This window comes from Wasmannia auropunctata, unplaced genomic scaffold, assembly GCF_000956235.1.
Source record: "Wasmannia auropunctata unplaced genomic scaffold, wasmannia.A_1.0 LD336037.1, whole genome shotgun sequence".
In the NCBI taxonomy this organism is placed as follows: Eukaryota; Metazoa; Arthropoda; class Insecta; order Hymenoptera; family Formicidae; genus Wasmannia; species Wasmannia auropunctata.
Window position 1 is genome coordinate 426,225 of NW_012026853.1, and position 21,051 is coordinate 447,275.

Here is a 21,051-nt window from a genome sequence, read left to right on the forward strand (position 1 = left end):
GGCCGCACCTTTTGATCGACTTCTGAACTTCTTCGGCCAGGGATGATGGTTTTTATAATTGAACTCCGCGGTATATTTATAATTTAACATCCATTCGTATCTTCGGCACAAGTATAAATTAAGATAATTGTATATTAAATGAGTATATAAATAGCTGATAGTCAACCGATATGCAATGGCACATTTTTATTAATTGTAAGTATACAAATTTTTAAAATTAATTTTCAAAAATTTGTACAACGTTAATTTGTCTTCAAAAATTCAATAAGAAGTGTTTATTCTCGAATTTCTTGACAACGACGCGAAAAATAACACGTTTCTTTTATTGTTAATTTAATTATTATTAATATTAATATTGGGTCATCAAAACTAGAAATTGTTTCGTGATTTTAAATTCTAATGAAACAAACGTATTAGATTTTCCTTGACAATTCTACAATAGAGTTAACTCCGAGATGGTAATTTCACCAGGAACATTGAAATCGCAAAGCGCACTTCATCCCCGCAGGATTGAATTATTTATTGTTGTATAATAGCATTAATTTGTTCGCCGGCAGATCATTTATTCCTAGACATTTAAGTAGTCAGAATTTCTCCATGTCGATAAGGTGGCGAATTGTGGCGAATAGTCGACAGGGAAAAATCGTGACAGCCCGGGATGGTAAGTTCCTTCCGATCCCCCTCAAGGGATCTAAAACCAGCGGCCTCAAAGAAAGAAAGATTTGCGAAAAGTTCTATATATTGCCTCTAGTACTAGTAAGCGACGTACCGTAAGTAGGGGTTGACACAGTCGGGGTGCGCATTCTTGTTCAGATTTTTCTTATTCGTATACAGAATATGCTGACTGACGCGGATTTTCCCTTCTAGATACAAATTCTCTGAATTTTAGACGTTAACAATTCTGACTTTTGATACAATTCCGTTTTTTTTTGTTTTAAGAAAAACACTCTGCAAATATGACAAATAAAACTAAAGTCCAGTAGAGATTAAATTTTAATTAATGGCATTTAGTTAAGCGCGTGTGACATAATTATTAGCGAGAGATCACTACGTTTCTTAACAATTGCTTACTATATTGCAATTGCCAGATTAGACAATAATATAGTCTTGGATTTGATTCTGCACTGAATATTTATTATTGCTAAAAAATAGCATTACAAATACCTATACATTTACAATTCTATTTCATTCATTGCGTTGTTTACTGCAATTTAAAATAGACGTAATCGTTATGACTTCGCACGATTAATTAAGGATTACATGAATAATAATTATATTTATAAAATTATAATTGCAATTAAATAAAAAACTAAAAAATGCAAACACTTATGACATATATCATAAGAATTCGATTGCGAGAGAAAGCTTTTCTTGTCTAGAAAGATTATTTAATCAAGTCATTTATTTTATAATTGAATCGAAAAGAAAATATCGTGTGGAGTTTCATTCGTAACATAATTATTACAATTATTCATTTAGACTGACATATCGATTATGGAATTTTCATTGAATTTTGCCTACTTTTCCAATATCACCGCAATGGATGGAAGGTTCACTTTGGAGCTTTTCCAATTTCTTCGAAAAACAATTTCCAAAGTTACTATCTTGAAATGCTTGATGGATGTATGGGATGTCCTAGACACTATCACTATCAGCGCAGTATAGATGTTAGAAATTAAATTAAGAAAAATAATATTTCTCTCAATATTTGATCAGTAATTATAGAATTCTAAGCAATCGAGATTTGTAAAAGTTTTACTAAATAATACTTTTAAAAAACAAATACGTAAAATAACTTAATTTTAATGAATTTTAACAGATTCTTTATTTAAATATTACATGTAATTGTAATTTACTGATAAAAATTATTACTAATTATTGCTAAGATTAATTAAAAATTTATATACTGTAATAGTAAAGAAATATTTCGCTTAATCTAGTTTTCACACATATTTTGAATCTATAAATATAAAATAAAATGGAAATTAAAAGTAAATATTTTTCTAATATTTGAATTTTATTTGTTTGATTCTTTTATGTTTACGATTTTTGTAGAAAACATCGCTATTTGTTACTATTCAAAGTTTATATAGAGAGAATACATTAAATGAATGGAATAAAATCAATGTTTCCATAGCATTCATTAGAAAAAATTGGAAGAAAACTAAATTTCTCAGGGAATTAGCGAGTGAAGGGGATTCTATATGTAAAAGATGAAATTATCATGAATAAACATGAGATAAATGAGCGGGATGACGGATAGTGATAGTTATAGAGAAATTATGTGAACGTAATGTTATTTTTTATTATATTAAATAAAATTGGTATAACATATTAGGGAAAGTATAACATAAGAGGGAGATAGTTTATTAATTAACAATAATTATCAAGAGAATTTTCTGTACTTGAATTTAAAATGAATATATTACTTTTAATTTTTACGTCTTTGTTTTTCTAAAGAATTTAAAATAAGGAAATCGATTGCATGCTAGTAATATATAATGCAAAGTGACAAGAATGAATTGTAATACAATTGTTGAAAAGACAGTTTGTATTGTACCAAGAAATAAGAGACGACAACACAAACGTCGTATTGGCATAAATCTAAAAAAGCAGAAGAATCTCGAGCTACAAATGATTGATTATAAATTCCTCCATTCCATTTTTCCTCTCATGTTATATATTTAGTCTCTAATTATGAAAGTTCTTTGTTTCTTACAAATTATAAGCAAATGATCGTTATACGTCTCACTTTATTGTTCGTATGAGACAACAAAAGGAACTGTAAAGGTTTCGTTTACACAATATCCTCGTCCGCGCCGGACGGGCGTAGAATTAAATGTCGTGCCTTTATTTATCGGGATACCTAGATTGGATGAATTTCGCCACTGTGCGAATAGTGGTTGCGCCCAGGTTTCGCCGTGGCGTTTAGCAGCGCGGATGCGATCATTCGGGCTGGCACGGCTGGCGTCGTCGCAGCTCGGTCCGGCGGCGCGCACCGAAAGCGAGAGAGAAACGGCGGGCCCGACGGTACGCTCGCGCCACTGCGCCCGCGTCCGCCCGTACGCGCGCCAGTATCCCTGTCGGTCCCGTGTCACGCCAAGCTCACTTCACCCTCACATCGTTCCTCGTGGTGGTAATCGTATCGTGCGTGCCGACCGAGGATCTACGTGTGACAGCCGATCAACAAGGCAGATAGAATTTTCACGGCGGTGACGAGTGTTATCGCAGCGAAAAACCGACAGACGGGGACCTGGTGATTCTCCCCTCCTCCCCGGATGAACGGTGCGATCGCGCGATCGAAGCGGATAACGACGAGTCCTCGAATGTGATCGAATCTTGGTGTCGCGAAAATATACGTTCGGCGGACTTTGTCTAGAAAATTGGCAGGGATCGAAGGATCGAAGGGATTTGCCGGAATTTGAGAAATATATGTACGCTCGAAAAGACGCGTGAATGGAAAACGTAAAGAAGAAGAAGGGCATTCCTTGTGCTCCGTTTCGAAACCGATTACTTAAAATCTTGGAATAGAGGAAAGTGTTACGGCGAAGTATTTTATCCTTCGATTAATGAGCTACCGAGCATGCGAATTTGTCTTGTCACAAGATCGTGATTACCGCGTCACTTATGTGTGCTCCGACGCGCGTGTAAATATTCACGTTCATTAGGTAGTGAAGACCCGGCTGCTTTGAAGCTTTCGACTCGCATGCAGTGTTCCGTTTACGAATAACGAATTTTCGGTGAACGCCAGTTGAGCTTTCCCCTCGCTTTGAGAGAAAGCGCTGATTATACGGAGAGAGGCGCACGGAGGGCAAAGTCGGTGATTTATGGCGGAAAAGAAGGTCTGCGACGGGCTTCTCGAAGATGCGAGAAAAACGAGGGCTTAGACGTGCGCCCGTGTATAGTCATGTAGTAACTATATACGTCGAACCTGAGGCACGTTAATCGAATTGAACTTTGTTGACGAGTATCAATTTAGTTTTCTCGTCACCGGCGCGGTGTAACGAGGTATGGAGTTTTATTCACTTCTAATGGTCATTTTCTACAAGAAGCAAAGAACTTTCATGATACGAGGTTAAATTACACCGGCAGTTTTATCTAACTTCGGATCGGTGATTCTTGCCGTTTCCTTCCGCATTGTATTTCTACTCGTGATACAAACGGGAGAAAAAGAAGGATTTCGATCAGAGTTATCACGCTATGCACAGTGCAATTGAGAACGACCAGAAGTTCGCATTCTCGAGAAATTGAATCGAGACCGAGACATATGTTACCGATGAACGATTTTGAAAAATCTGCAGCATCGCGACATACACTTGGCGCCGGAACAGTTGGACGTCGGATCGATCGCACGTTGGATCACGCAGTCGATGGTACTCGCGGCCGACGAGCGGGGGTGAACAACCGTTCGGCGGATCGTCCGTACGCATCACGTTTGGCCACCATGCCGAACGGTGCATTCGTGCAACGAGCGTTACTCGCGATTGCGAGCTGCCGCGAATCGGGTTGCCGAGGATTCCCGCCACGCGAAACAACTCGCGTTAACGCGCCAGACGCGTCCGCTTCTTTGACTCTCCTCCTTTTATTCGACACGCGCTGTTCGCTGTATCCCAGGTAGACGATATATTGAGCGCGCATTTTTGTTCGATCCTGTTACGCGATCGGATGCGCCCGGGGCGCGTTACCGTATCCGGCGAAAACAAACGGTGAGACGAAGGCGACGATGGATGGCGAGTTGCGCGGAGAAACGCGAGAGGAGTGACGGGATGAAAGGGTAAGGGAGACGACGCGTTTTTCGCGACGGTGAAATACTGAACGCAAATTGAAGAGGGTAATACAGTGAGATAAGGGTACTCTGATCTCGGTGAGTGCGCCGCCGTGTTGCTCGTGCTCGGTAATTTTCACGGCGAATCCCGGCTCGTCCTGGCAAAGAACTGTTGAAGAGGGGCATGAGGAAGAAGCGTAGCACGGATAGCACGTAGCGACTGGCCCCTTCTCGTTTCGGAGATGCGGCGCTATCCATTGCATATCAACGTCGCCCTCACCGTCGTGCTATTGGCGAGTTGTGCAACCGTTGTGCAGGCCGGCAAACGAGGTAATGATTACATCGAATATGCTCCTGTCGTAAGGCCTATCGTGGTCTTTGCGATTGCAACGATAATAACGTGAAAGCGTGTAGGAGCTAAAGAGCACGTAGTGCACATAATGGTGCGAATTCGGAAATGAGAGACGCACGCTAAAGGAGGAGAGAAACCAAAGTATATTACGTGACTCTTTCTTTCTATAAAAAACACAATTGCTTTTCGTTCATTTATTCTTTTGAAAAAATGTAATTTAGCAATTATAAAAAAAAAAACAATTTTCTTTAGATACTAAATAATTATTATGTAATTTAAAATTTTTATAAGATTTATGTTTTATATATTTAGCATTTTTATTTTAATTTTCCGATACATTTTGAGGGAACAGCAAACATGTACTTTGCATAATTTTATGATTATTCACATGTTATTAAAAATAATAATTAAATTCTTTTATAAAAATATTATAAAATAAATGTTATATTGAATCAAAACACATACTTCTAGACACGATAGAACGATTGTACAGTCGATCAAAGAGATTTTCGTACCGTAATGTAAAGTAAGGTTTTAAATAAATCTTCGAATGTGAATTGTGATCCGTTCGGATGTGACACACCTCGTGAATTTCATTATTATTATTCCAAAGGAGTAGCTTTGTATTGAATATCGATCAGGAAAACAATTTCGCCAGTGGATGGTATCTTATAGCCAGAAAACGGCTTTTCACGGTCTGCAGGTGAATATAGCTCCGCGATTCTTGGCAGACACAATGGACGTGCGTATTGTATCGTCGATTCGTTATCCTTACATTTCCGATTGAGATGATTTTCGGTATGCTTGCTAGAGCAGAATTTTTCCCCTGCCACGGCACCGCCTCTGTAACGACTCAGTTTCTGCGTGAAGCAGAGGATAGCTAAACTGTCACAAATATCGTATTTTGTGAGCTTTGCTATTCCTGAAATTTGATCGAGAGATTTTTAACTTTGCAAAGCGCTAAATAATTCTCAAATAGAAACAGATATAGATAATCACAGAATTCTTTTTATGTATAAATATACATATATTATTAGTAGCTGATCAATAAAACATTACATTTCCACATGCATTTACACACACACATACAGTATAATATTAGTACCGAAGGGTAAACTACTACTAAAAACTGTACAGTGATTGCTAATTATGGCAATACATCACACTTTATTGCTAGCATTGCTATTGTATTGTGCTTTCGTATTGTCAGTAACATTACCATCTATTATCTCATGTATTGCCATCTATCGCACATAATATTGCCAAGTATTGTTAACGTATTGCTTTGTATTGATAGTATATTGCTAGCATATTGTATTACCGCAATACTAGCAATTGTATTTCTGAAGAAATGTACACTGCCATAGTGGTTGACCCTTCGAGTAGTACACACAGTACACAGTTACAGTAAGTAGTTAATCAACCATTGTTACTCTTAGACCAATATAATAATAAATTCCTTTCTAAGGGAATGTAATTCGCAAAAACGATAATATATTGACGATATATTAAATTGTTAATTACAAGAGTTCTAATAAAGTTTTTGTGGTATAATTAAAAATATTATACAATTAGATACATTCTGATATTAATACGAAACCAAATAGTAAATGGCATAAAAAATCAAAACAATATTAATACTGTTGAATTGCTGTTATTTTAGATTATCTCTCTTTGCATAATTAGCATAATAACGTGTCATCTATTTGCATCAATCTATAATAATTAGCCTTTTAAATTACTGCATAATTAGAAAAGAAATAGTTATTTATAACAAATTATATAAACAACTTAATATATATTTTATTATATATTTTATTCAAAAATATTTACATTATTAATGTCAATAGAATAATGAATACATTTGTTGGTGTGATTAAAATCAAAAACTTAAAATATATATTTCAATTTTAATCAATTATGAGTAATGACCTTCTCGGATATAATAATAATTGAAAACATATATTTAATAAAAGCATAATTAATGGATTTATATACTTTGCAAGAAATAACTTGTGCATTATGCGTATTGTGTATCAATTAATTTAAATTACGATATAACCATTCAAGCGATATTCAGATTTATATACGGATAAAATGTTGTTTTCTATGCTACTAATATATAATTTAAGAAGTAGCTTGTAAGAATATACTCTATTTTCAATATCAAGTGCCACTTTGCTCGCTTGCAGTGATAACGTCCCACTGGGCTTGTAGAACTCGCTGTCAATTAATTGTTCTAACTGCAGGTTTAATGAACGTCACTTCGTCATCCCCATATCCTAGGCCGTGTTCAGACGATCTAGTTTAGCGTATAATTTATGCATTCTGTACTACATAATGCGCGTTTGCAACTTGATCAAGCTTACGTGCTGCTGCCGTTTAATAGTACGTCTAAAGTATGCGTAACGTGTTGCTCAATACGGCTTTAGTCGAACAATTTATGTTTCCCCGTTGCGTTAATCATTTTGTTCATAAAATATAAAATATCGACAGTGCGCGAAAGTTCAATGAGTAGCTCGACATCCACTTCGCAACGCGGATATGTTTTTAACAATCTGATATAATTTTTATTATGACAAGCGCTATATTGGAATTGTTATGGGAAAATGTAAAAAGTTTGTCGGATTAGGATTAGGATTAGGCGAAAAGTTTGCTTGTTTGTTGCAACAGAATTGTTCGTGAAGCTTAAAGTGAAACACGAGGCTTACTAATAGCCAAAACGTTAAAAATTTTTTGGACGTTTATTCCACACATATGTATATAGGGAATTCTTATACACAAGAAGATGTTTAGACTTGGTAAATATTCTTAAGTCCAGCAGCTTGTGCGACGCGGTATATAAGTTTGATATCTAATAACAGTTTTCTTCGGGAGCTCCCGAGTTCTTGGTGGAGCCAAAAGTTTTCACGTATCGGGGATACTTAATAAGTTGGACGATAATGCCCACGTAACCTGATTTGCAATTTAATACGCGGCCAAAATACGAAAAACTGCAATATACCGATAAATCGGAAATTTATTGTTTAAAATATCAAACGACAAACTTTGAAATAATTATTTTTACGATAATCGTTGGAATTTTAATTAATGGTTTTTTAAATAAATCGGCAGTTTATTGAATAAACTTAACTAAAATATTGGCTAGTGATTTTAATCAAATGTATTGTACATGCAATAAAATTATAAAATAAGCTATATAAGACAGATTAAAAGGAGATTATTTGTTTTCAATGTTGAAAACAAATTGAATAATTTTTAATTTACAAATTGATGACGTAAGATTTTTTTGTATTTAATTGTTTAACTTTTTTAAGATAATATGAGATATTTTTTATTAGTATTTTATGAGTTTTTATATTATTATATTATATATAATACAAAATCACCAAATACACAATTTTAATATTACATAGTAAAAATTATATTTTATATTATTTTATTATGTATTACATGTATTATCTCTCTCTTTCTGCCTATCTCTCTTTCTCTGCAGAAATCTCCAGAATGCGTTTGTCTCGTACGTATTTATAGTTGATAGAATGTCTATTCAGTCGAATGTCTATCAAGTTGCTTATTTATTCCACAGCAATGGCAGGTATAGATAGTCATAGTTCTAGTTGACGACATATGAGATTAGAACCAGTTTATTGTAGAAGCGTATATTCGACTCAATAATGAACGATTTAGATTAACGCCACACTAACGCGCGAACAATAATATTGTCTGAACCGAGTATATTGTGTGGGCTTCTATTTCTCCATTCAAAGCCGCAGTGAATAAAAGCAAACATTTCTACTTAGACTGACAAGTGCTACGGCAAACGTTTACCACGCAATAGTTAACTGCGAAAGAAACAGTATGACACATTCTATGTAACTGTAAATAACAATATTTGATTGAGCTCTAAAAATCGTAACAAATAAAAAAATGACATTTTTATTGACTTGAATTCAGAGGCAAAGCTTTTTATAATAAATATACATATAAAGATTTTGATTAATGTTTATAATAAGAAACTTTAAAAATACATTACAATTTATTATTATAAAATTTTTCTATTTAAATATGATGTATAATATATTACTTTTTATTTTGTATTTTTTACGCAACATTTTATATTCTGCTGTAAAGTTACAAAACTGAAGATAAGATATTTTTTTTTTTATAAGAGTTAGAAGTGTCAAATTTATATTTATATTCTCTATTAATTTTATTATGATCGAATTTTATGTAAATAATTAAAATGTGCCATCAAATAAAACAAACGTTAACGAAACGAATAATAACGTTTCTGTATAACGGTGATAACATTTGTCTTTAAATTATCACAATTATCGCTATATTTTTTCGCACTAAAACGGATTTCTTATCATACGCGTCTCACATATATCGTCAGGTGTGCTCCGCGTTAGTTTATCATTAAATAAAATATAATTAAGTTTTTAGAAATAACGCAGAATTTCATGCGATATATATTCAGGCGACTCTTTATCTCTCATACCGAGCACACACACACGCGTGTGTCACATAGTGAGTTAATTTGGTTACTTTTTATTACGAGTGACACATACAAGAGTGCTTGTTAAATAATGCTCTTTATTAAAACGACGCTATATGAACGTGTTGCGTTCCCAAGATTTCAAGAGGCGTATTACGCTAACGTTTGCGTCGTCGTGGATGTTTTAAGTATTTATATATTATATTGTATAAATATTACGGATTCTGTAAATATCAGTTAGCTTTTCTGAAACAATCATATATATAATCAATTCATAATATTACGAGTTTTGATGTTTGAAGTGATTTGTGTATTTTTGCATGTTAATATTCAAGCGTATTGAACTTTGAATTAACAACAAATTAAATTTAGTACTTATTTTTTAGTATTTATTTTACTTATTTTTTTTTTATTTAATTTGTTCCATTTATTTTTTTATTTATATTTGTATATATTTTGAATAAATTCATGATTGAAATGTTTTGTCATCAATAGCAATTTTTTTTATCAGTCGATGATATCTATACTGAAAGAACAATCAATGAATTTCAGGTACTTTAAAAAAACGGAGTGTATAATTATATAATAGACATTAACATCAACAGACATTTACCCGAAATAAAAATATAAGCATTAATACCAGCACTATCTTCTTATTAAATTAGAGCATCTCGCTTTTTTTCGCGAATGATCCGATTATATACTACGTTAACTGCAGCTCATAAGTCTTCATTATACATAATGTGCTCTTTCTTCCATTAATATCGCTAAAGTCCTTTACGGTGCTTTCGACCGTTTGATCTAGCCGGTATGCGCATTGTCGAGAGATTGTACTCGCAATCTTACGCCGCGGATCTACAGCTGCATAACGATAACGCTCTATAATCGGAGCGAATCGCAGCAGTTGGTGAACACAATTGCGCGCGGTGCTCTAAAATGTTAAAACGTTGCGCGACGTCGATTGCAGGGCGCGCATACGATTTGTGCGTTAGTTGCACGTGCACGTTGCGCGAATACGCTAAGTTGCGGGAGTTTCCTTAGCCATCCGCGGTTGATTATTATGCGAGCGTGCGAGAGTATAGCCGATTCTCGCATGATTTCGTGGCTTTACAGTACGGGTTTTGTTCGCATCGACAATGTCAATTTCAATTCGTGAGCGTTTCGCCCACCTTTCAAGTTACTATTACCTTTCAAATTTAGATGCGAATGCTCTAAATACTTGCACTATTAAATACATATTTATATCAAGAACTTTCAAGCGAAATTTATTTTCTGAACTAAAATTTCGAGACTCTATTATATTGTCGTCGAGTGAATTGCATTAAAATTCCGTTAGAATGAACTTAATTCGCGATTAAGTGGAATATGAGGTTTTAACTATCCGCGGTCCCGAAAATATAATTCGCCAAAATTGCTTAATCTTTGACGTAATATATATATAGCAGTAACATGGACGCCAGCGAAATTTTCCCAAAGGGAATGTCCATTTATAGTATAGGGGTTTTAATTGAAACAAAATGGATTGAAAATTAAAATTAATGACATTAATTTATGCGCGTAAGATATACTCTTTTTTTTTTTTTAAAGAAGAGGAAAAGGGCTGGAAAATTTCAACGCGTGTACTGAATTCCGTTATTTTAGACATGCTGAGATTCTAATATACGTTTTCAGTCGTCACTTGTTGAACACACTCTTATCTTTATGCCTCTTTCCAATCTCTCGTGTTAGCAGAAATCTTGTTTTTCGCAATTTTCCGCTCTTCTTCCTCGCGCGTTTGAGACGTACGTAACTGTTATTCGGAGCAAAAAGATCGTTACCGGTAATAGGGCAGGGCCTCAGCAGGGTCGCTTTATCCGGTTGCTTCCTGCTGGTGGAAGTCTCCGTCTCTCTCCGAGTATCCGAGTACAGTTGCGAGGATTCAAGCAACTGCGTACAACCGCTCGGGATAATTACACGGGGATGTCAGTCGTTCGCGTAATCGTGCATCACGTGTGGCTTCGCTGCTGATGCTGACGTCCGTATTACCGGCGGAAATGTCCAGGGGGAATCACTGATGAATTGACTTAACTATTAAACGCATCATGCACCCGTCGTGTAATTGACATACTGTCGCGCAACGGCTCCCGACGTTTTGCAAAATTGTTACGTGACACTTTTGTTCGAACGGACAGTAAAATTAATTTTATATCGATCAATTTCTTTGTTTGGAAGTCCGGTTATTTCGCCGTCGGCGATGGCGCGAGATCCGATATCGTTTTCCATTTACACGAAGTTATGCCACGTACCGTCTGTACTGGCACTAACAAGCTTAACGTTACATCTATGCGGTTAGTTCACTTAATTGGTACGTATCAGAATCGGCGGGCGCCGCTTCGAGTAAGTTGCATACAAACTGGTCTTGAGTTACGTAACGGCCCGAAGAGTTTGACCGTTTGTGCTTATATTAGTTCACGTTGTACGCCAGACGTTCGCGCGCTGGTGATATACGGCGCAAGTGGAAAGCGCTTCGCCATTGGTTTCCGTTAAACGCGATCAGCCGTATTACGCGCGCGTAATATACTGACGCTCAAATCTAATATATCCTTTGCGCCTGTAGTGCTTGATATCCAAATCATAATTCTCACGATCTCGTGCGAAATTTGTTGATAAGATACGTGAAACGTCTTAGAACTCGATGTCGCAGAATTTGAACTTTGATTTCTAATTTTTATATAATTGCACAAAAAATGAATAGATAAATCAAAGATGTTAATTTCTTTGTAATGATTTTCTATGCTCACTGATATCTCAAGATAAGCACCGGGAAGTAATATTATATTTTCATGAAATTACTCGAAAATAATTTTAAAATGGGATGAAACTACTAAAAAAGAGAGAGAGAGGTTTCTCGTGACTCACTGATTGTGACGTTCTCTTCCGCTTCTCTTTTTTTTCGAAACTTTTATGACAAATCGAATTGGATTAAGATTAATACAACTATGTATGTTACATAAGCCAAATATAATAGAAATTTATCGCTATGTGGAAATATAAAAATCAAATTGATATTTTAGAAAAAAATATTAATACTTTATTCAACATTTCAAAGGAGAAATGTTGATTCGATAAACTTTCAGGAGTTCACTGGAGTACTTTCACTGGAAATATAATATCAAGAAATATGAATTGCCGTGAATATTGCTTACAATATGCACGTAACAAGCCAGGGTTTAATTACTTCATTCTTTGATATGGATACTCAACAATGCTTAGTTATTACTAATTACAGTGGCATCTAACGTATAATTTTCACATTGCATCATGTATACGCAAGAGAGTGGTTGTAAAGATACTTGCCAGGCGCAATGGTCATTAATTAGTCCATATATTGTACAAACGCGATACTTGAATAATTACGACTGATTCGCAACGCATCGAGGTAACTGGATTAAAACCGTATAGACTGGGACACTCGAATATTAAAGACTTCATAGGTGCAAATGCATGATTGATGAAACAATCTCGTTTCTTTGTCTACCGATTTTTCTCTCTCTCTCTCTCTCTCTCTCTCTCTCTCTCGAATATTTTGAAAAAAAGCTCTGCAATTCTGCATGCCTTTTTTGCGGACGTTAAGCACGCGTTCATTAGATACTTTTTTTCACATTTTTGCCTTTATTTTCCTTTCCTTTTATTTTTGATGAGACATACATGTATCCTCGTATCTTTGAAATAAAAGAAATAATACAAATGCGCGGAAGGTGTCACTAAAATGAAAGAACTATTGTCACGTGTGCAATTTATGAGCTAGTGTCCCCGATACATTATCCATCATGTCCGCGGCTTAGCAATAGCCTGGCACTATCCGCGCTTTTATGCATCCGACAAATGGAGTATAACCATACGGTCGGTAAATCAAAGGGAAATTACAATTGGAATTTTATATCGCACGCACGAGTAACGAATATGAATTATTTCTTTGCTACGTGATTTTGAGAATGGCGCGCATCGCCATGAAAATCACAAACGGCCGGGCTCGGGCGCTTTAAATATTGAAACAATAATTTACAGTGGCGCGCGAGCGAGTGAAATTTTGTAACACCATCCGGAAAATAACGTACGAGTTTTCCGCCTGTTCGCGATGCAGCGTGCTATCTCGTATCGCGATAATAATTGGATCGAACTCGAGAGGATGGTTTATTGCGTAATGGACTGTCTTTCGATGGCGTTGTACAATCGAGTCTTTTTGCATCTCATCTGACGCTTTCCCTAAGATACTCGTTTTCAATTTTTTGTAGGATATTCTGGATAGATGTATTTTGAAAAATATATTTTACGTCGAAATTATACGTGTTGGATTATATTATACATTTTCCATATATTTTTTAGCTGAAAAAAAACACAGAAATGTTCTTCCGTTTGATGGTAAAAAATTTGCGATACAAAACTTTGTAAAAATGACTCATCTGAATAGTGAGTTTTAATTTAGTGTCAAAACTATCGTTAACAAGACATAATTTAAAAATTTAAAAATTATAACAAGCTAGATTTGTATATTTCAGGGTTATAATCAAATATGCGCATCTCAAATGTAAAGCTTGTTTGTAAAAAGTAATAATTTTTTTTTCAGAAAAACAGTTGCAGGCATGATCAAAGCTTATAACACGGTGTATATATTCAAAATTTTTATAATTTGTATAAACATTTTTTATATGCACATAACTCCTTTCCACATATGTATATGGAGAATCGCTATATTTACGCCGTATTCATGCCAAACTTCGATTTAACATACTATACGGGCTAAATCATGAAAAGAGTTATATAAATCCACACGGACAACTCTCCAACACGCAGCAATCTCGTGCAATATATTCGGTCACGTTTGGAGTTTAGCGGACCTTTTCCGCCACTGTACCCGCTTATCAGACTTCGCGGTTTATGCGCTCCTATTGGAGCCACCGCCGGGATGAAAAGAGGTGCCACGGCGAGAGACGGAAGTAACGTTACGTAAATCGCCCAGTTGGGGGTAACTTAAGTCCCACTTATCTCGCGCCGCTTAAAGTTTTCTTCGGAGCGCCTTCGTGCTCCGCGCATTAAAATTCGAACTCCGCGACTGCAATACAGAATTCTTCGACCGTATCTCTTTCTCATCGTGGAACATGTGAACTTATAATGTTTCCCCGCAATGTGTGTGTGATCTCTCAAATAAAAAAGAAACTTTGACGCGAAAACCATGCAGCGCTTCGATCGATAGTGAATAAATAGGTGAAAGCTATTTCTTTTACATGTTTATTTTTAAGAATGCAATAATGTTAAGGTTGCAGGGTAATCGATTCAATTATTTATATATGGCAATATATATAACGATAGAAAAAAACGAAATGGCTCTAGCAAAAAATACATACATTTATAAAACACATATAAAAAAGGGTAATGCTTGTAAAAGAATTGAGAATAAATCTTAGTAGCAATATGTTATGATTTAGTACAAGCTTGAAAATCCGCGAAAATAGTGAAAATAACAGAGAAATCTTTTACATTAATACGACAAGAAGTGCAACATATGTATTTTTCCTAAATACATTTTTCATACTGCAGCGAAATTAAAACGGATAAAAGTTTTAGTTTTAAGTCCTCATTTCCTTTTATAATTCGTTTTTACATTCTGTTTCTAACGTAATGAATGCATCCATGTATAATTAAATCGGTTATCACAAACCATATCTTATGGTTTCTTTGCTGCACTAGCCCTTCTTTATTTGGCCGCAGGGAAGAGCAGCAAATGCGAGATTATTCTCATGACACCGACTGTAGGGCCACGTTTCTGCTTTACTGGGCTGATTGTACGCGGTATTTTCCGGGACAGCTTATCGGACGCCGCAAAGTGTTGCTAAAAAAAGAACTAAACAAAGAATAACAAAGACGCTAATGGCCGTGTTTATGAGGGGAAATGCATTATACACAAGTTGCCATGCGTTGACTAGTTTGCTTTGCAAATACTGCGCCGTAACATTGCGTTGCCAGTAAAGTTGGCAGCATTTCACGCACTTATTTGAGAATACATCTAGAGTTGATAAAAAGAGTTATCCAATTTTCCTCCCTCCCTCCATATAGTTTATATTTTAAGCGAAACTATTTTAAACTATGTCATTCCCTCATTTTAAAATATGATGGAAATTCCATCTTTTTACACACGCGCGAGCAATAACAAGCAAAATAGCACGAATAGAATGAGCGAACAGAAATTTGATCTTGTTTAAACAGATTGAATTCCCATCTATCTTTTATGTAATTTTTTGGTTTCGCTAAATTTTTCTGTGTATATAGCACGTTTCTAACGGTATCCAATAATTGCATTTCTTCGTAAACGATATCTAGATTGATTTTGAATTGAGTAAACTTGGCTAAATCGTTGATATAATTGTCAGAAAATGTTGAAAGATTCCGCCGGAGCATTTTGCTCAATCATAGTCACTGTGGGCTGTAATTTCGATCATCTCAACTTGTTAGTCAATTAAATTTGAGTGATTGTAAAATTATGGAGATTATCTAAATTTCGTTACTCGTCAATCACCGAAACCGCGGAACTCATTAGCGATTTCCGTATCTTATGTATTTGAATCGTGTTTCGAACCGCTCGTCTCTCATGTGGCTCGTTATACGGGAAATAACTCCATTTATATGCGATGTAATTCTATTGCTATCACACAACGAATTATATCACCCATTGGTATAACTTTACTAACCGCAAATATTGGATAATTTTGCTCACCTAACTTTATTTTACATTCGGAGAATGGTTTCGACGATTAGCTCTTTAATAACGCAGTCATTAGTAAACTATACTATCAGGTACTGAATGTGTAAATGTATAATTGAAACGCATAGACTAACATAAAAATATAGAAAATAAATTTAAATTACATTAAAAATAAATAGACTGACTAAGTTTTATAACATTTTGTACATTTCTTAGCGAGTCTATAGTTGATTGCTTTTTCTTTTGTGTTTCATTGCTTTCTATTGAAAATAGATATCCAATAAGTTAATACGCTTGTTCCAATAAACTTTTACTATAATAGCTCGTAAAGATGAGATATTGATTTTTATCAAATAATAAGGCAAGGGAATTGTATTGGTATATATATATATATATTTATAGGAAGATATTTCTTTCTATCAGAAATATTGTGATTTTAAAAATTAAAAAATGTTTTCTTCTTTGGACCTAATAGATTTTATACATTATATTTTTATTTCTTTAGTAAATCGGTGCTTTAACGAATTGAGTCTTTTAAATTGACATTTTAAGAAATTAAAATTAAAGATAACACATACACAGACGATTACACTTATAAAACGCGAATTTCACATATAATATTTGAAATAGAATTACTCATTCCAAATTTCTTCAATTTATTCGCTTTTATTTTGCACAGATTTCGCAGATTATGAAAAGACGTGAATTTCTCGGTTGGATTCTTGCCTTTTATTTTTGCACGATGAATCAAAGTAGCTATGATTAATTAAGTGATTTCTTCCATGAATATAGATCGCTTAATTGCTAGAGTATAATTTTAGTTCCGCCTAAGTGTCTTTACCCTGTATATACTAGCTATATTTATATCTATCCTTCTATCAATTTCCTCTTATTTTCGTCTTTACCTATTCCATCCTTTCCTTCTTTATCATTTTTTTCTTTCAATTTTACTCTCTTGCTTTCTTGCTATATCTATGCACACCTCTCCCTTTCTCTCTTTCTGTATTCTTCTTTAGCTGGTTAGACTATACTTTCCTATTTCTCGTTCTACATCTGAACAGCCGCAACGTCGTTACAACCTTCATAAAACTTTGTGGCCGTACGAAGTTTCTGCGAACTTTGAAATTTATTCGCACTGAGTTTATCGACAACGCGCGAGAGGATCGGCAATCGTAAACGTTATCGCACAGCAGCCGCCATTCGATCCTGCGACGTTACGAGGTAAAGTGAATTGTTCAAGCTGATCAGCGTCAAGCTCGGATTCGACTGATACAATTTTAATAACAATAGCGCGAGATTTAATCATCGCTAAATAGATCACGATAAGACGATAAAAACAGGATGTAGATAAATGATCTGTCACTAAAATTTAATTCTCGAGAATAGTTGCGAGGCGAGTGAGATGAAAATAGAAATAAACGTCTTTAGCTCAAGAAATAAAGTTTTCATAAGTTTTATAATATATTAATTCTCTCTAAATCGTGCTCTTTCTGTTACACATATATAGGTATATAGGTATATAGGTATATAGGTATGTACCTATATATATTAAAGAAATATGATTCTCTTATATTAATAAAGTTTAATTTGTTGCTTTTTAGTTCTCTATGAATAAATTTGCTTTGGTAATTTGCTACAGCAGGACTTTAATTTCACGTTCAACTTTCACGATATTTTTTGATGACAGTAAAGTAGAGAATTTTACTGGAAAATGTACTCAGGATTAAGGTGTAAATCTATTCATTCTGTTAATAAATAAATCGAGTTAGAACTTTACATCTTCTGAATGGGGCTCACACTCATTTTTATTCATACCGATGATTATTCGTGCGTATGAAAAATGCTCGCGTGCTCAACGACACGGCGCATAAGAAATACAATCCCCCGAGTAAACCGAAAAACTTTATCGTTGCACTTTTATTCTGTTTCACGATGGTGTCCCGCGATCATAAATATCCTTTCGTGTACGTTACGAGCGGGAAAAGGGCGCGAATATTTCACGACACAAAATGTACGGATTTAAATGGTGCTGCATCTGTTACTGAACTATGATCACTAAATCAATGGATATATTGAATATTTGCTCTTGTGTAAATTGGAAGATTTGACCGACATTTAGACTCGCTCTTGGACTTTTCATAAAAGAAAATATACATGCAATTAACGTTAAAAACATAACTAATTTATTTAACATAAAGTCTATTTTTATAAATGTGCAAGAATATATATAATATATTTACAATTTATTTCAAAATCATAAATTTTATCAACATCAATTTATTCGAACAATCTGAAAGTTTTTAACATATGTACGATAGGAAATTTACTTCTTTCTTTATTACGTTATTGCATTTTCGAATATTGTGAAAAAAATTGTTATCAGGGGACATTGCGAAAAAGCTTGCATAAGCTTCACACTTGTTTACTAATCTTGCTTTGTGGATTATCATCATGGTATAAAAACATTTTTTGAAAAATAGGTGTCCTATACACAGGTGCGTGCAATGTGGATTACATGACGGTTTATCTATATATGTTTTTCGTTAAATATTTCAAAAGTACAAAAAACTTCCATTATAGAGAATATACATATATTTCTAAATTAATTATTAATTCAAAATTTTTTAATATTCAAATTTTTTCTCTTTTTTGTTTCAAGACTAAAGCTTTAAACGTTTATAATTTTTATCAGAAATTGGGATAAAATTTAAATTTTTAAATTGGGATAAAATTAAAATTAAAATTTAAATTTTTAGTAATATAAAAATAAGAATAAAAATACACACAGAATATAAAATATACATATATTAAAATTCACATATACACATTACAGTATATGGCATATAAATTAGAATGACATCTTACAATTTGATGCAAATTATAGGTCATCTAAAGTGAGCTTTAGAAGTATAACTGGATTTCTACATGCATTATTGTATAATGAAGTTCAAATCTTGATTCGATTGTTTGAGTGCTTAATTTAAGTTTTAAATAATATCTTATTCTTCATTTAACTTGAAGTGTGAACCTTACTTTACTTGAATTTCATCTAAGAATTAGTTAGAAAGATATTTAATCCTGAATATTAAAAAGTTGTGAAGAGAGATGGGATGCGATCAAACTTTTCTTAAGGAAAAGTCGACCTTAAATTGCTCAAAGAATTCGTTGATGTAAAGGAATGTGAAAAACTTGAGATATTTCACATAGAGATGACTAGTGATCCTCTCGATGTGCACTTAATAATATAGGATATCCTGCAAATGTAAATTATGAATTTCATTTATACGACGAAGGATAATTTATTCTCTGTGATATAAAATGAAGTTTTTTCCGCGAACTTTTTTTACAAAGTTTCGCACATTGTTTTTATAATCTGTCGTATAATTGTGCTCGATATATCCGGAGTGCGCAAACTTGACGAAAAATATCGCCTTTCAACCAGGACCAGAGCAATTAACCTGCCACAGGCAGCGAAGCAATCAACGTGCAAAGTAATCTCTCTCACGCAGCGCGAGATCCTTCGATATTTTTACTGCGAGCCTTTGACGTTGAGCCTTTCTCAAATTGATCGTGTCACAATGCGGGGGAAATATGCCGAGACCGAACTCTCTCGATCCGGCTCCGAATTTATATCGCAGATCGAGTTCTCTCGGGCGCGATCCGATCGCGTTACGGAGTTTATTCGGCGAATTCGACCAAGCGGGAAAAATGGTAATGGCTCGTTAAAAAGCGAGCAGCCGAATGTACATACCCGCGCGCCCTTTTGAAAAGCGGCGGCCACTCATCGAGTGCACGCTCTGCATTGTAAATGGCATCGCTGCGACGCGACGCGACGTCGCCGCGTCTAATAGGGAGCGAGACGTCAACCCCCGTTAAAAGGCGCGGCGTGTGAAAATCTGCGTGGTTACCCGCAACTTTTCTCCCTCAGAGTCGTGCCAGACATCTGCATCGCAGATGCGGCAGGTTAAAAGGCTCCCGCGGCTTTTCGCCGCCGCCACCGGAGAAGTCGATTATGAATCTGGTTGATCGTTTGTAAATATTTAATCTTTGCGCCCTGCTTTCGTTTGCACGCAGCTACTTTGGTTTTGCTACCGGGCATACGATATTCTGCAGTAAGAATATTCTGGTTTCCCACCGAGAATTTGTTTTCACTTGGAACCGGATATTTGGAAACGAACGTGGTTTATAAAATGCATTATGCCTGACGGGAGAAATTACTAAATCATGTGATAGATACTCTACGAAATAAATGAAATTTTTTTATGAGAGACACATGCATTATAAATTTTCACATCAGATTCTAGGGTTAAACTTGGAAACGGATATTTGGAAACGAACGCATGGTTTATAAAATGCATTATGTCTGACGGGAGAAATTACTAAATTATGTGATAGATACTCTACAAAATAAATGAAATTTTATATGAGGAACATATGCATTATAAATTTTCGCATCAGATTCTAGGATTAAATTTGGAAACGGATATTTGGAAACGAACGTGTGGTATATAAAATGCATTATGCCTGACAGGAGAGATTATTAAATTATGTAATAGATACTCTATAAAATAAATGAAATTTTATATGAGAGACATATGCATTATAAATTTTCGCATCAAATTCTAAAGTTAAAGAGGTATTTTCTATTTACTTTAACTCAATACACACACACACACACACACACACACACACAC

The 21,051-nt window shown here is 34.8% G+C and overlaps 1 protein-coding gene across 1 annotated transcript in view; it reads left to right on the top strand.

The window, feature by feature from the left end:
- Positions 1–5,007: 5,007 nt before the first annotated feature.
- Positions 5,008–21,051, top strand: part of LOC105452139 (alkaline phosphatase-like) — a 173,050-nt gene continuing 157,006 nt past the window's right edge. Inside the window, exon 1 of the mRNA XM_011693003.1 lies at positions 5,008–5,095. Within this exon, the coding sequence (XP_011691305.1) occupies positions 5,008–5,095 (88 nt within the window). The remainder of the gene's footprint in view (positions 5,096–21,051) is intronic.